Source organism: Lissotriton vulgaris, chromosome 8 (genome assembly GCF_964263255.1).
Source record: "Lissotriton vulgaris chromosome 8, aLisVul1.2, whole genome shotgun sequence".
NCBI classification, from domain to species: domain Eukaryota; kingdom Metazoa; phylum Chordata; class Amphibia; order Caudata; family Salamandridae; genus Lissotriton; species Lissotriton vulgaris.
This window is the reverse complement of record NC_141696.1, coordinates 1,567,650,813-1,567,666,969: the sequence shown is the minus strand read 5'-3', so window position 1 is coordinate 1,567,666,969 and position 16,157 is coordinate 1,567,650,813. Positions and strand designations below refer to the sequence as shown.

General features: G+C 48.4%; 1 protein-coding gene across 2 annotated transcripts in view; it reads left to right on the top strand.

The window, feature by feature from the left end:
• Window positions 1-16,157, top strand: part of TBX15 (T-box transcription factor 15) — a 192,588-nt gene that overhangs the window by 150,790 nt on the left and 25,641 nt on the right. For both annotated transcript variants that reach the window (XM_086935839.1, XM_086935840.1), the window contains exon 4: window positions 3,159-3,330. In XM_086935839.1, coding sequence (XP_086791965.1) covers window positions 3,159-3,330 — 172 coding nt within the window. The remainder of the gene's footprint in view (window positions 1-3,158; window positions 3,331-16,157) is intronic.

The following is a 16,157-nucleotide window of genomic DNA, read 5'->3' as shown; positions in this document are numbered from 1 at the left end:
CTCAAGCTCACAAGTTCAAGGGTCGCCTTTTTCACCACCTTTAAGAACTGTTTGCTGCTCCAGCACTTCACCCATGACAGAACCCAACTTAACTCAGGGACTCCATGCTCATGCCTACTCACTCCAGTATGCGGAAGTCATTCTCATCCACCTTCATCCATCCAGTACTCCTGAATATGAGCTCTGCATTACTCCCTGAACCTGCATCCTCGTAATATCTTATAAGATGCCTTTTGTCAGCCACACACTCTCAATCGCATGCACTCATTCATCCTCAAGCTTGCAAATATGCACTCAATTACAACCCCCCCCCCCCCAAGTCACATGTGCTCATCAGGGTACTCACCCACTCACATGCACACAAACACACTCTCACATCAAACGCAGGCTAGTGTTTGCAAACTTTTTCATTCACACTCTAATTCAATTATGTGTACTCCTGTGCATGCCCTCTGAGACACAAACTCTTCTACCTTCTCAGACAAACTCACTCACAGAGTTCTACACTCACACACCTGTTTGAGATGCGCCCACATTTGTAGACACCCACTCTCAAGCACTGGAAACGCTGAGACATTTGCTGTCCAGCACACCCTCTCTCGCATGCTGGGGACACCCACCCACGCATTTGTTCACGTGTACACCCACTTTCAAATCCAATGACAATCAACAATTGCTCACCAATACAATCAATCTTGCGTGCTATGACAGTCACTCGCACAATTACTCACCTATATAGTCGCTATCACATGCTGTGACAGTCACTTCCATATTTGTGCACCTGCAGAGCCACTCTCAGTTGCCCGAGACACTCCCACATTTTCTGCCCTACATGTAGTCTCACTCGCTATCACTCATTCACACATGTGCTCACCTGTACACCCACTTCCTCATGCTAGGACACTCATTCACACGTTTTCTCACCTGTTCACCCACTCTCAAATGCTATGACACTCACTCACACGTTTTCTCACCTGTACACCCACTTCCTCATGCTAGGACACTAATTCACACGTTTTCTCACCTGTTCACCCACTCTCAAATGCTATGACACTCACTCACACGTTTTCTCACCTGTACACCCACTTCCTCATGCTAGGACACTCACTCACACGTTTTCTCACCTGTACACCCACTTCCTCATGCTAGGACACTCATTGACACGTTTTCTCACCTGTACACCCACTCTCAGATGCTATGACACTCACTCACACGTTATCTCACCTGTACACACACTCTCAGATGCTATGACACTCACTCACACGTTATCTCACCTCTACACCCACTCTCAGATGCTATGACACTCACTCACACGTTTTCTCATCTGTACACCCACTCTCAGATGCTATGACACTCACTCACACGTTATCTCACCTGTACACACACTCTCAGATGCTATGACACTCACTCACATGTTATCTCACCTGTACACCCACTCTCAAATGCTATGACACTCACTCACACGTTTTCTCACCTGTACACCCACTTCCTCATGCTAGGACACTCATTCACACGTTTTCTCACCTGTACACCCACTCTCAAATGCTATGACACTCATTCACACATGTGCTCACCTGTACACACACTCTCAGATGCTATGACACTCACTCACATGTTATCTCACCTGTACACCCACTCTCAAACGCTATGACACTCACTCACATGTTATCTCACCTGTACACCCACTCTCAAATGCTATGACACTCACTCACACGTTTTCTCACCTGTTCACCCACTCTCAAATGCTATGACACTCACTCACATGTTTTCTCACTTGTACACCCACTTCCTCATGCTAGGACACTCATTCACACGTTTTCTCACCTGTACACCCACTCTCAAATGCGATGACACTCATTCACACATGTGCTCACCTGTACACCCACTCTCAGATGCTATGACACTTACTCACACGTTTCTTCACCTGTTCACCCACTCTCAAATGCTATAACACTCACTCACACGTTTTCTCACCTGTACACCCACTTCCTCATGCTAGGACACTCATTGACACGTTTTCTCACTTGTACACCCACTCTCAAATGCTATGACACTCACTCACACGTTTTCTCACCTGTACACTCACTCTCAGATGCTATGACACTCACTCACACGTGATCTCACCTGTACACACACTCTCAGATGCTATGACACTCACTCACACGTTATCTCACCTGTACACCCACTCTCAGATGCTATGACACTCACTCACACGTGATCTCACCTGTACACACACTCTCAGATGCTATGACACTCACTCACACGTTATCTCACCTGTACACCCACTCTCAAATGCTATGACACTCACTCACACGTTTTCTCACCTGTACACCTACTTCCTCATGCTATGACACTCACTCACACGTTTTCTCACCTGTACACCCACTCTCAGATGCTATGACACTCACTCACACGTTATCTCACCTGTACACACACTCTCAGATGCTATGACACTCACTCACACGTTATCTCACCTGTTCACCCACTCTCAAATGCTATGACACTCACTCACACGTTTTCTCACCTCTACACCCACTCTCAGATGCTATGACACTCACTCACACGTTTTCTCACCTGTACACCCACTCTCAGATGCTATGACACTCACTCACACGTTATCTCACCTGTACACACACTCTCAGATGCTATGACACTCACTCACACGTTATCTCACCTGTTCACCCACTCTCAAATGCTATGACACTCACTCACACGTTTTCTCACCTCTACACCCACTCTCAGATGCTATGACACTCACTCACACGTTTTCTCACCTGTACACCCACTCTCAGATGCTATGACACTCACTCACACGTTATCTCACCTGTACACACACTCTCAGATGCTATGACACTCACTCACATGTTATCTCACCTGTACACCCACTCTCAGATGCTATGACACTCACTCACACGTTATCTCCTGTACACCCACTCTCAGATGCTGTGACACTCACTCACACGTTATCCCACCTGTACACCCACTCTCAGATGCTATGACACTCACTCACACGTTATCTCACCTCTACACCCACTCTCAGATGCTATGACACTTATTCACCCACCTTCCAACTCCACTGTCCCCGTGCACATGTTTTGCTCTACAGATTGTGCATGGTGATGGTTCATTAACTGCCCGCTTCATCGTCTTTCTCTCAGGTATGTCTATCACAGTTCAAAGTGGATGGTGGCTGGCAACGCGGACTCCCCTGTGCCCCCACGGGTTTACATTCACCCCGACTCGCTGGCTTCTGGAGACACCTGGATGAGGCAGGTGGTCAGTTTCGACAAACTTAAGCTGACCAACAACGAGCTGGATGACCAAGGCCATGTGAGTCTGTGCTGTGTATCTGCATGTGTAGGAGGGGTGGTCATCAAAGCTAAAGTGAGGTGGAGGTTGGTGGATCTAAGCCAGAGCAAGGGTGAACTGAGGCTTATGTAAGCCAGAGCAAAGGTGGAGGTAGGTGGATCTAAGCCAGAGCAAGGGTGAACTGAGGCTTATCTAAGCTAGAGCAAGGGTGGAGGTAGGTGGATCTAAGCCAGAGCAAGGGTGGAGGTAGGTGGATCTAAGTCAGAGCAAGGGTGGAGGTAGGTGGATCTAAGCCAGAGCAAGGGTGGAGGTAGGTGGATCTAAGCCAGAGCAAGGGTGAACTGAGGCTTATCTAAGCCAGAGCAAAGGTGGAGGTAGGTGGATCTAAGCCAGAGCAAGGGTGAACTGAGGCTCATCTGAGCCAGAGCAAGGGTGGAGGTAGGTGGATCTAAGCCAGAGTACTTGCGCTCTCTCTTTTTTGTTTCATCTGTGGCTTGCTCAAACATTTGCCGATTGCACGAAGGATGCATCCCAATGGGTTGATGATATGGTTTCAATCGTGTCCATCGAGGAGTAGGACATCACCGAATCCCTGTCCAGATGTCTGATGGTGCTTTAAAACATTTTAGAATGCCTTTTCACTTGCTTACACTATAAGACACAACCATTAATGCAGGAAATTCAATAGACATGGTCCTCAATTCCCATTACGACTTAAAGTCCAGAAGTCTTCTGAATGTTCCCTTCATGGTCGAGGGCAGGAGTTTGTTCACTTGGTCGTGAAGATGGTGCTGATGAGAGACTGGTAGGTCAGACTGAGAGAAGTAAAGTTCTACAAATCCCCACTACACAACCCCACCTATATTCCTCCAATCCACCTGTAGAGGGAATGCTGTTTCACAACTCTAGAAATCTGCACCTCGCAGGCTGAGTGGCTGCAGCTTTTGGTTCTGGAATAAGGGGAATATGTGATCCTTTGCTGAGTATCTTTCCCTGAAATGGCTTTTGAAAAGTCCCTCTAGCTCTCCAACCATCCTGTTGCTACTCAAGCGTGGCCTGGTAAATGTTGCTCGTCTGGGTGCTCTGTTGTTGGGTACGTCCTGGGAAGATTGAGAGATATCAATATATGGAGCACCATCAAAAGAGGTGAGGTCTCTGGACCATGCAAAGGATCCTGCTGGGGTCAAGGATGTTCTCAACAAGGGAGGGAGATGCAACAAAACAAACCAAAAGCAGGAGAGCTCCGGGCCCCAAAGGGATACCCCTGGAAATGTTTAAATGCCTTAGTGGGAAGCTGTGTGACTGGCTCGCGCTGCTGTTTCATGAGGCTCAACGAGAGGGAAGCCTCCTGAGAGACCTTTGCACTGTAAACATAAGAAAGGCAAACCGCCAAACGAATGTGCCTCCTACCGGCCGATCTCTTTGATTAACGTTGAGGCAAAGATCCTGGCCTGTACGGACCACTGGATGCACTGATAGAACCCAATCAATATAATACAATGGGACTCAGACGGGATCTTGTCTGGCAGGTTCTGATATCCCTTCGTACATACTTCTCTATCTGGTGGACCCGCAAGGGTCGATCCCCAGGGCGCTGGAGATCCTTACTATCTCCCGTCTCTATCCAAGTATAAATATCACCTGGCAAAAATCGAGACTGTGTCCGCTCGCTGAGTGGCAGCCCCCGGAGAACTAGGCGTGACCGACCGATGCGGTGGACAAAAACAGGATTAAGATATCCTGGCATTTACGTGACAATGAATGTGAATGATTTCATGAGAAATAATCTGGCCAGAGCCCTAGAAGAAAATAAGGTGGGTGCCAATCACTGCAGGAAACTTCCAATTTCACTAATGAGTAAGGCAGCACTATACAAAATGATCGTCCCCCCCAAAGTTTTATATCTGATATATAACTCTCCCCAGGCAGTCCCCGGCAGCTTCTTTGCAAGGTGGACGGGGTAACTAGGACGCTGTTATGGGATAGCGAATCCCACAGGATAGGACTAAAAACATGCCCCATAAGCCCCTACGATGGGAGAATAGCTGTCCCCGATCTAAAACGTTACTATTGGGTGTCCCATTTGGTGGTAGTGAGTTACTAATTTTTTCCCATGAAAGGTGCCCTCCCTGAAAGCAGATTGAAGAGAAAAGGAATTAAGGATGTTCCGGAGGGCACACTATGGGGGAACTGCTTCTGCCATAGAAGTTAATTGGATGAAATGGTAGTCAAGAGCTAGACGTCTGCTACGAAAGCAACGGGATGGAAGGGAATGCTTACATTCAAGATGCCTCCGAAGCTCTCCGAACTACAGAGAGAGGTGGAGGAACTGAGAAGACCTGGGCAGAACTCGTGGAGTTATAAAGGTACTCTGTGAGATTCAGCGGAATTCCATGAATGGGCAGAAATAGGCAAGTCGAGCTGCTCTCATTGTGATTTAGCGCTGGGAGCTCGTTCCGTGCTGGAAAATCAGCACAAACGGCCCCGCACGTGCACCAGAGAGCGCAGCATCTCAAGTTAATTTTGCTGCCACTCAAGTAGATTTTCTACTCGACCAGTAGTGTTCTAACCGCAAACAGTTACGATCGAACATGTTGGAGAAATCTCTCCGGGCGCCCCCCTAGTGATCAAAAATCGTGCTAGGGTACACCAAACCTTGCTGCCCAACTTACAGTTTTTGAGCCGCATGCAGAATAAAGCTCTGCGCGGTCAGAACTCCGTGGTACAAGCCTAACGAGGAGTGGCCATCATTCTGGCAATCCCACTGCACGGCTTGAATATATCTCCCACCCCTAGAGCTGAGGGAATTCGGTCAATGGCACCACATAGGCGTCTCAGAAAGGTGTGATGTGTGGGTCCAGACAGCTTGTTATCCTCCCCAGATCTACAAGCACAACATGAACTGATGAAGTCCCAATAATTCAGGAAGATGGGGCGCCCTCTCACCCCAATACCGGACGCACTGCGTGAATGAATGCATAACACTGATGCGAACATTAATCCAATTTCATCAATTTTTATTTCAATTTGATCCAAGGCTTTACGTTTTCCATAATTTGTCCATTCATCACATGGGAGCGATCTTACATTTTACACTGTTTCCTGAAGGCGGCAGACATGCCGAAGCCTCAATCTGTAGCCTGGAGTGTAAGTAAGTAATCCTCAATAATTCATCCCGATAACCCAATGCATTTCGGGCCCTTCTCCGGCCCTTCGTCAGGGGTATTCTACAATTAAAAAGACATTATCTTAAGACCATGTGTTTAAACCCATCGAAAACTCTATTACAAAAACTCACGATTCACTGCTCAGTGACTAGTGTTATAATTAACATCTTCCCGCTAACTATAGCAAACAACGCTATTCCCAAAGCTGATGTCCAGATCCCCCATATTCTACCTCCCTCCACTAGCTCAAGTTCAATATAACCATTAAGAACCACTTATATCAATAAAGTAAAACCTGCGGAAAAGAGCTAATGTGAACTGATTGTAATCCTGCTGCACTATCTTTTCTGCAGGTTTTACTTTATTGATATAAGTGGTTCTTAATGGTTATATTGAACTTGAGCTAGTGGAGGGAGGTAGAATATGGGGGATCTGGACATCAGCTTTGGGAATAGCGTTGTTTGCTATAGTTAGCGGGAAGATGTTAATTATAACACTAGTCACTGAGCAGTGAATCGTGAGTTTTTGTAATAGAGTTTTCGATGGGTTTAAACACATGGTCTTAAGATAATGTCTTTTTAATTGTAGAATACCCCTGACGAAGGGCCGGAGAAGGGCCCGAAATGCATTGGGTTATCGGGATGAATTATTGAGGATTACTTACTTACACTCCAGGCTACAGATTGAGGCTTCGGCATGTCTACCGCCTTCAGGAAACAGTGTAAAATGTAAGATCGCTCCCATGTGATGAGTGGACAAATTATGGAAAACGTAAAGCCTTGGATCAAATTGAAATAAAAATTGATGAAATTGGATTAATGTTCGCATCAGTGTTATGCATTCATTCACGCAGTGCGTCCGGTATTGGGGTGAGAGGGCGCCCCATCTTCCTGAAGTATACCTTCCAACACGTGGCTTTTGGGCAGACCACGATTCTGGGCTCGCACGCGTACAGACTTACAACGGAATTACTAGCAAAAGAAATACAAATTGGTGTGCACTCTGTCATGACTATCTTATTGAAGTCCCAATAATTCAAACACCAGCCATTGAAACACGGTCTGACCACATGTGAATATTCACTGGGGGACTCTGAGGAGCAATCAATCATTCAATACATTTATAGAGCGCGCTACTCACCCGCGAGGGTCTCAAGGTGCTGAAGGGAGAGGGGGCGCTACTGCTCGAATAGCCAGGTCTTGAGGTGTTTCCTGAAGGTGAGATGGTCCTGGGTCAGTCGTAGGTGAATCCCCCTTGAGCTCAGGATACCAGCTGCACCCCTATGATGACATGGCACGACTCAGACTGAAGAACCGGGTTTTAGAACCCAGTGGCGCCAGGGGAAACGCCCGATGTTTTCGGGTTCACCTGTCTTAGAATACAGAGACACAGGATACTTCTCAGTGACGTCAAAGACCAAGTTTATTGGCTGCAACCAGGAACAGAGGTCTACGAAGCACAACACCGGTGGTTCGCTAGAGACTGCACAAATTCATAGAGCGAGACATTGTCTTTTATGCTAAAATCTCATTCCTGGCTAGCATCAGTTACATACAAACTGACCAATCGCATGGTGACATTTCAAACATATCGCATGACGACAAACCCACTTTCGGTTGTCCAGCCCACCGGAAATGACAAGGCAAAATCCAACATTCCTGCTCGGACAGGCCGGACGAACCCATAATAAAAGGACCTCAACCCAAATCATAAATTAAGCCATAAAGGAAGGAACAGAAACAGATGAGAAGCAAGATAGAAGGGTGTGTGCATGTACCATAAACTCAGCAATGTCCTGCTCTTTGATCTCTATCTGACCAGCTGCCTAACAAGGAACTGGCTCAACAAGGTTAGCCTCGGGCAAGGGAGTCAGTTCGTCCAGGTCACACAAAAGTCAGCTAACGGTGTACGTGTCCCAAAGACTCGTTCGGCCGTAGTCATCGGCCTATGTGAGGGCAACCACAAAATGGCTGCCGTACACAAAATGAAACCCGGAGGTTCAGACGAAATCCATGAATACACAGTGTTTCCATTGATCGATTATGACGAAAACACTCGTACATGCCGCACTCGTCATTTGCGGTCCACTGATACCAAAATCGTCTTTATCCGACGACCTTTATTAAACAGGTTCAGAATCACGGAACCTCAAGACAATTCTAGTCCATTGTTGGCAACCCGTGGCACGCCTCAGGAACCCGTGGGATCAAGATTTGGGCATCCCGGAGGACGCTGAATGGAGGAGGCGTTCAAATACCCCTGAGAGGCAGCCATTGGGGCGGGAATTCACCCCGTACAACTCATAGTACTTCACCAGGCACAGTTCACTAGGAGAAGGGAACACAAAATGGTGGAGTGCAAGCGGTGAACGTATTAGGGGTGCAACATCACAGGTGCCCTACTCCAGACCCTGCGGCGCTGCCCGCGCCTCAGTAAACGGTGGCATACAACATGTATCGACAAACCACAGTAGAAGACTTTGCCCTTACTAGACGAGTGGTGAGCCCGGGCACAAGAGGGGAGCAATCAATCCCCAAATACATGCTGCTCTTTGGTAATACTGTCATACTTGTGGCTAAAAGAGGCGTAGCCAGGTGGCGGGGAAGTACACAACCCTCAAGTTTGACTGAGTGGTCACACAATGTGGACTGGTGCAAGCAAGTGGATGGATCAGTGTGCAAAGCCTGGGGTTGTCCACAAACATTCCTCAAGCTCTTGGCCCCTGGGTGGACACTCAAGACTGTACAAGGAAGGGTCCTTGGGACCAGCCTACTCCTAACAAACGTTTTGGTCATAATTTGCCACGGACCCCTTCCCATTTGCAAATGGGTTACCATGCATTTGTGTGGTCTGGGAAATATTAATGTTTTGCAACTGTATATCAGTCGCAAAAACATGAATACCTTTCATTCTGAATGGGTATTTCAAAGGGACACACTACACAAGCCATTTTCAAATGCCAATTTGGTGTCTAGTCCCAAACCCGAATTGCGATTTGGTAACGTGTTTCTGGCTCACAAGTAGGGTTTGCTATAAACCGATCAGCTTTTCTGAGGTCACAAGCTGCCCCGTGCTTTGCTGATCTAACCTTTTGCGAAGTCAAAATGTCTTCATACATCTGGCCCTCAATTACGATTGTGCAAAATTTGTGTTCTTTTCATGTGCTTAATTATGCAAAATTAAATGCAAAGACATTATTTCACGCTATATTTGAGCAGAAACTGAAGCCTCAATATTTGTCCGGGGGATGCATTTAAACAGGAGCATCGGAAACAGCGGCTGCTCGTGTTCTGTTGCTCCGTATATTCGTAGAAAAATGTTTCTGAAAATTATTATGAATTGCACCATTTTTGGTAAATTTGTATCACAAATTGTGCGCAATTACAGGAAATTCATGTAAATGTCACCAGTTTATGAAACCCAAACTGGTTTCAATGCTAGGGCCCGTCTGAGTTCAATCCTAGGGCCCGTCTGAGTTCAATGCTAGGGCCCCTCCTTAGTTCAATGCTAGGGCCCGTCTGAGTTCAATGCTAGGGCCCGTCTGAGTTCAATGCTAGGGCCCCTCCTTAGTTCAATGCTAGGGCCCCTCCTTAGTTCAATGCTAGGGCCCCTCCTTAGTTCAATGCTAGGGCCCCGGCTTAGTTCAATGCTAGAGCCCTTCCTGAGTTCAATGCTAGGGCCCGTCTGAGTTCAATGCTAGGGCCCCTCCTTAGTTCAATGCTAGGGCCCCTGCTGAGTTCAATGCTAGGGCCCGTCTGAGTTCAATGCTAGGGCCCCTCCTTAGTTCAATGCTAGGGCCCGTCTGAGTTCAATGCTAGGGCCCCTCCTTAGTTCAATGCTAGGGCCCCTCCTTAGTTCAATGCTAGGGCCCCTCCTTAGTTCAATGCTAGGGCCCCTCATTAGTTCAATACTAGGGCCCTTCCTGAGTTCAATGCTAGGGCCCGTCTGAGTTCAATGCTAGGGCCCCTCCTGAGTTCAATGTTAGGGCCCATCTGAGTTCAATGCTAGGGCCCCTCCTTAGTTCAATGCTAGGTCCCCTGCTGAGTTCAATGCTAGGGCCCGTCTGAGTTCAATGCTAGGGCCCGTCTGAGTTCAATGCTAGGGCCCCTCCTTAGTTCAATGCTAGGGCCCCTCCTTAGTTCAATGCTAGAGCCCTTCCTGAGTTCAATGCTAGGGCCCGTCTGAGTTCAATGCTAGGGCCCGTCTGAGTTCAATGCTAGGGCCCCTCCTTAGTTCAATGCTAGAGCCCTTCCTGAGTTTAATGCTAGGGCCCGTCTGAGTTCAATGCTAGGGCCCCTTCTGAGTTCAATCCTAGGGCCCGTCTGAGTTCAATGCTAGGGCCCTTCTGAGTTCAATGCTAGGGCCCCTTATGAGCTCAATGCTAGGGCCCTTCTGAGTTCAATGCTAGGGCCCTTCTGAGTTCAATGCTAGGGCCCCTTATGAGTTCACTGCTAGGGCCCCTTATGAGTTCAATGCTAGGGCCCGTCTGAGTTCAATGCTAGGGCCCCTTCTGACCTCAATGCCAGGGCCCCTTCTGAGTTCAATGCTAGGGCCCTTCTGAGTTCAATGCTAGGGCCCGTCTGAGTTCAATGCTAGGGCCCCTTCTGACCTCAATGCCAGGGCCCCTTCTGAGTTCAATGCTAGGGCCCTTCTGAGTTCAATGCTAGGGCCCCTTATGAGCTCAATGCTAGGGCCCCTTCTGAGTTCAATGCCAGGGCCCTTCTGAGTTCAGTGCTAGGGCCCCTTCTGAGTTTAATGCGAGGGCCCCTTATGTGTTTAATGCTAGGGCCCCTTCTGAGTTCAGTGCTAGGGCCCCTTCTGAGTTTAATGCGAGGGCCCCTTATGTGTTTAATGCTAGGGCCCCTTCTGAGTTCAGTGCTAGGGCCCCTTCTGAGTTCAGTGCTAGGGCCCCTTCTGAGTTCAGTGCTAGGGCCCCTTCTGAGTTTAATGCGAGGGCCCTTCTAAGTTCAACGCTAGGGCCCCTTCTGAGAGGAGCGCTCATTGTCCCACATGTATCTGTCGCACAGGCAGTTATTACCTGGTAATTGCCCGGAGTAAATGTGAATAGTGCAGCAATAACGCCCGTGACGTAACACAGCGATATAAAGTGGCGGCGCCAAAGACTAAGGAACACATGTTTGGCTCTTGGGTATGTTAGCACCTGGTGTTACCACGTGACGTGGCACAGGAGGGTTAAGCGAAGGACACAGATGCGCCAGCAGCTGTTCCACTGGCCCCGCATACCTGCTTCAGGTTCCTAGACACTATAAGACCAGACAGGGAGGCCGTGCCCTATCTATCATGGGTCCTCGTCTATGGAACAGTCTCCCCCTCTCCCTCAGAGAATGCCAGAGCCACACAGCCTTCAGGAAACGACTAAAGACTGTACTATTCTAGGAGGAGCTCCTTGATCTGTTCACCTCACAGCACCGCGCGGAGATACACCTTCGGGTGTGATGCCGGCGCGTAACAAACCCATAAATAAATAAATAAATAAATAAATACCAGCCTGGCACTGACTGACTCGGACCCAGGGCTGCCAGGAAGTGCTCTGACGTCAGCACAGCAGGCCTCTGGCTGCCCCGGTGGGTGTCTCTGGCATCGGACGTGGCGGCCACGAGGCCCGCACCCTTCGCCAAGCCGTGCGTAAAAGAGCGTAAAGAGAGCGTAAAGAGCCAGAGTGTACAGAAGTGTCATGGCGCTGCGGGCGGGGCCTCTCCATCCCAACGGGGCGCCAGGAAGCCCCATAAAAGCGCTGTGGGGAGATGTCAGCGGAAAGAAGCGCTGTGCTGGCCGGCCTGGGCTCCCAGAGTGCACCGAGGCAGCTTCAAGGGGTGCTTCTCTCCTGTAACATGGACGCATCGCTCTGATTGCAAACCGAGGTGTTCACAATTTGATATTAAAAAGCTTCCCACAGATAGGACATAAACAGAGCACCTCCAGGACAGCTGGAGCCCACCCCAACCGCTGCAGCAGCCACAGGGCACGGAGCCCGCAGAAAATGGGGACTAACGCCCGCTGAGGCGCGAAGCAGAACCGGAAATGAGCACAGTTGGGTCTGGGCCATTTCAAAGGCCAGGCGGATGAGCGATGCTGGGTTGGTGTTTTGTGAGCAGAGAGTGGCTTTCATCTCTTGGAAGAGGAGGCTCCATACATGTGCACGCATGGGATGGCGGGCACCCCCTGCGGTGCCTTCTTGTAGGCACGCCGCCATGTTCCAGCTGGTGTCGTTATATATAGTGTCATCTGAGGATGAAGGAAGGTTGTGGTGTTCCCCTGATTTTTGCTGTTGGTGCGAAAAAAGGTTATTTGTGGCTGCGCGCAGCGCCAAGAAGTTACGATACAGGCGGTAGGCTGTGGGAGTTTGAGCCTCACAAAGGGACTTTTGTAGGCCAGGCCCGGGGGCAGCCAGTGGGCAGCTCTCCGGTGAGTCACTATCATTTGCACTGGGTTGCGAGGGGCGTTGACTCCACCTTACTCAACACGAAGGTAAATGTAAATGTAAATGTATTGCAACTTATATAGCGCACGTATCACCCGAAGGCATCAAGGCGCTTGCCTTGGGAACCCGTCCTGGCTTTTTCCCTGTGAGATAACCCCTACTGGGCATCCCCAAGGTGAAAGCCAGGCATCCCGCAGCGGGTGGGCCGCCGTAGTGGAGATTAAGCAAGCTATTGCCCAGAGTTGCAGCGTGGGACCCCATGATTAGAATAGGCACCGAGGCGAGAATTATCGAGTCCGTGGACATTTTTGGGCTCAGGACCCTGCCGCGTCGGGAATTGAACCCTGGTCCCGGGCCAGACCTCTGCATCAGGGTCTGCCGCTCTAATCAGTGAGCCACACTCTTCCTTTCTCCTTGGTCCACATGGAGCCACCTCTGATTCGCTCGCTGCTGGCCACAACTCTCTTCACTACTCGGTACTGCTGGAACGGCATAGGGCAACGGAGTGGGCGTATCTAGACCTGCTCAGGAAGGGATTCAGTCATTTTACCAACCTCATCCAAAAAGTCAGGATCAGGACAGTGAAGTCGTCTGCTCACCCAGTGTTGTAGCATCCCCCAAGAATCATGCACGTCCTAGCTAAGTTCTAACCTTGGTACACGCCTCTGTGCATGGAGCAAGAGCAGCATCAGGGGACCCCCCAAACATACAGAGATGACTCTCAGAGCCACCTAGGACTAGGTAACAGGCCGAGGAAAGAGCCTGCATTGCCTTGTGCCTTGTGGTCCATCGTAGGAAGGAGAACCTCTACTCCATGAACTGAGACAAACTGAGGTTCTGGGAATGGGAGAAACATGTCTGATCGAATGTGCGACACCGGGAAACCTTCGCTCAGCATCTGCAAAGCCGATCAACTTGGAGGAACATCCTTGGGAGTAGAAGCCCCAGGTTGTATTTGTATTTTAATTTGAAAGCTCAACAGAACCAGAAATGCAGATTCTCGACACTGGACATCTATATAAATTCTTTACATCATAACATAAAATAACCAGAGACGTAAATAAATATTAGTAAATGTAAAAGAAGCAGTTTGAGTGAGCTCAACTGAGTTCCCAAGTGAAACTCTAGAAACTTAAGCCAGAGACTTGAGTCTAACCACAATGGGTTCAGAACATTTCTCAAAACTCGACTCTGTAGATTCAACCTTAACTTGCTCTGCATCAAACAAAGGTTGCATTCAGCTCATCTCTAACTGCATCCCTTCTCCCTCAAAACTGTACCTGTCTCATCACCTAAGCACTGAAGTAACTGAAATGTGACACACAGAGCTGAACAAAATCCGCTAAAGAAATAAAACAGTAAATAAATCCATGCCACCTTTCTGTACTGCACCTGTAACTCAAGTCTCCTGGATGCATGGGGTTAGAAAGCAAGTCTTCTAATTTCACACCAGTGGTACCCGTGTCTCCTGATTTCACACGACTGGTACCCGTGTCTCCTGATTTCACACGACTGGTACTCGTGTCTCCTGATTTCAAATGACTGGTACTCATGTCTCCTGATTTCAGATGACTGGTACTCGTGTCTCCTGATTTCAGATGACAAGTACTCGTGTCTCCTGATTTCACACGACTGGTACTCGTGTCTTCTGATTTCAGATGACTTGTACTCGTGTCTCCTGATTTCACATGACTGGTACTCGTGTCTCCTGATTTCAGATGACTGGTACTCGTTTCTTCTGATTTCAGATGACTGGTACTCGTGTCTGCTGATTTCAGATGACTGGTACCCGTGTCTCCTGATTTCACACGACTGGTACTCATGTCTCCTGATTTCAGATGACTGGTACTCATTTCTCCTGATTTCAGATGACTTGTACTCGTGTCTCCTGATTTCAGATGACTTATACTCGTGTCTCCTGATTTCACATGACTGGTACTCGTGTCTCCTGATTTCAGATGACTGGTACTCGTGTCTCCTGATTTCACACGACTGGTACTCGTGTCTCCTGATTTCAGATGACTGGTACTCGTGTCTCCTGATTTCAGATGACTGGTACTCACGTCTCCTGATTTCAGATGACTTGTACTCGTGTCTCCTGATTTCACACGACTGGTACTCGTGTCTCTTGATTTCACACGACTGGTACTCGTGTCTCTTGATTTCAGATGACTTGTACTCGTGTCTCCTGATTTCACACGACTGGTACTCGTGTCTCTTGATTTCAGATGACTGGTACTCGTGTCTCCTGATTTCACATGACTGGTACTCGTGTCTCCTGATTTCAGATGACTGGTACTCGTGTCTCCTGATTTCAGATGACTGGTACTCACGTCTCCTGATTTCAGATGACTTGTACTCGTGTCTCCTGATTTCACATGATTGGTACTCGTGTCTCTTGATTTCACATGACTGGTACTCATGTCTCCTGATTTCAGATGACTGGTACTCGTGTCTCCTGATATCACACGACTGGTACTCGTGTCTCCTGATTTCAGATGACTGGTACTCACGTCTCCTGATTTCAGATGACTTGTACTCGTGTCTCCTGATTTCACACGACTGGTACTCGTGTCTCCTGATTTCACACGACTGGTACTCGTGTCTCTTGATTTCACACGACTAGTACTCGTGTCTCCTGATTTCAGATGACTTGTACTTGTGTCTCCTGATTTCAGATGACTTGTACTCGTGTCTTCTGATTTCAGATGACTGGTACTCACGTCTCCTGATTTCAGATGACTTGTACTCGTGTCTCCTGATTTCACATGATTGGTACTCGTGTCTCCTGATTTCACACGACTGGTACTCGTGTCTCCTGATTTCAGATGACTGGTACTCATGTCTCCTGATATCACACGACTGGTACTCGTGTCTCCTGATTTCAGATGACTGGTACTCACGTCTCTTGATTTCAGATGACTTGTACTCGTGTCTCCTGATTTCACACGACTGGTACTCGTGTCTCTTGATTTCACACGACTGGTACTCGTGTCTCCTGATTTCAGATGCCTTGTACTTGTGTCTCCTGAGTTCAGATGACTTGTACTCGTGTCTTCTGATTTCAGATGACTGGTACTCATGTCTCCTGATTTTACATGACTGGCACTCATGTCTCCTGGTTCTAGTTAGAACTCAGGCCTCAACTGGCTCAGTTCTTTGTAAGAGATGACTAGTAGCATCTGCTGAACAGACTGTGTGTGACGTGAAGCGCCTCTGTCTTCCATAGGCTTCAAGTG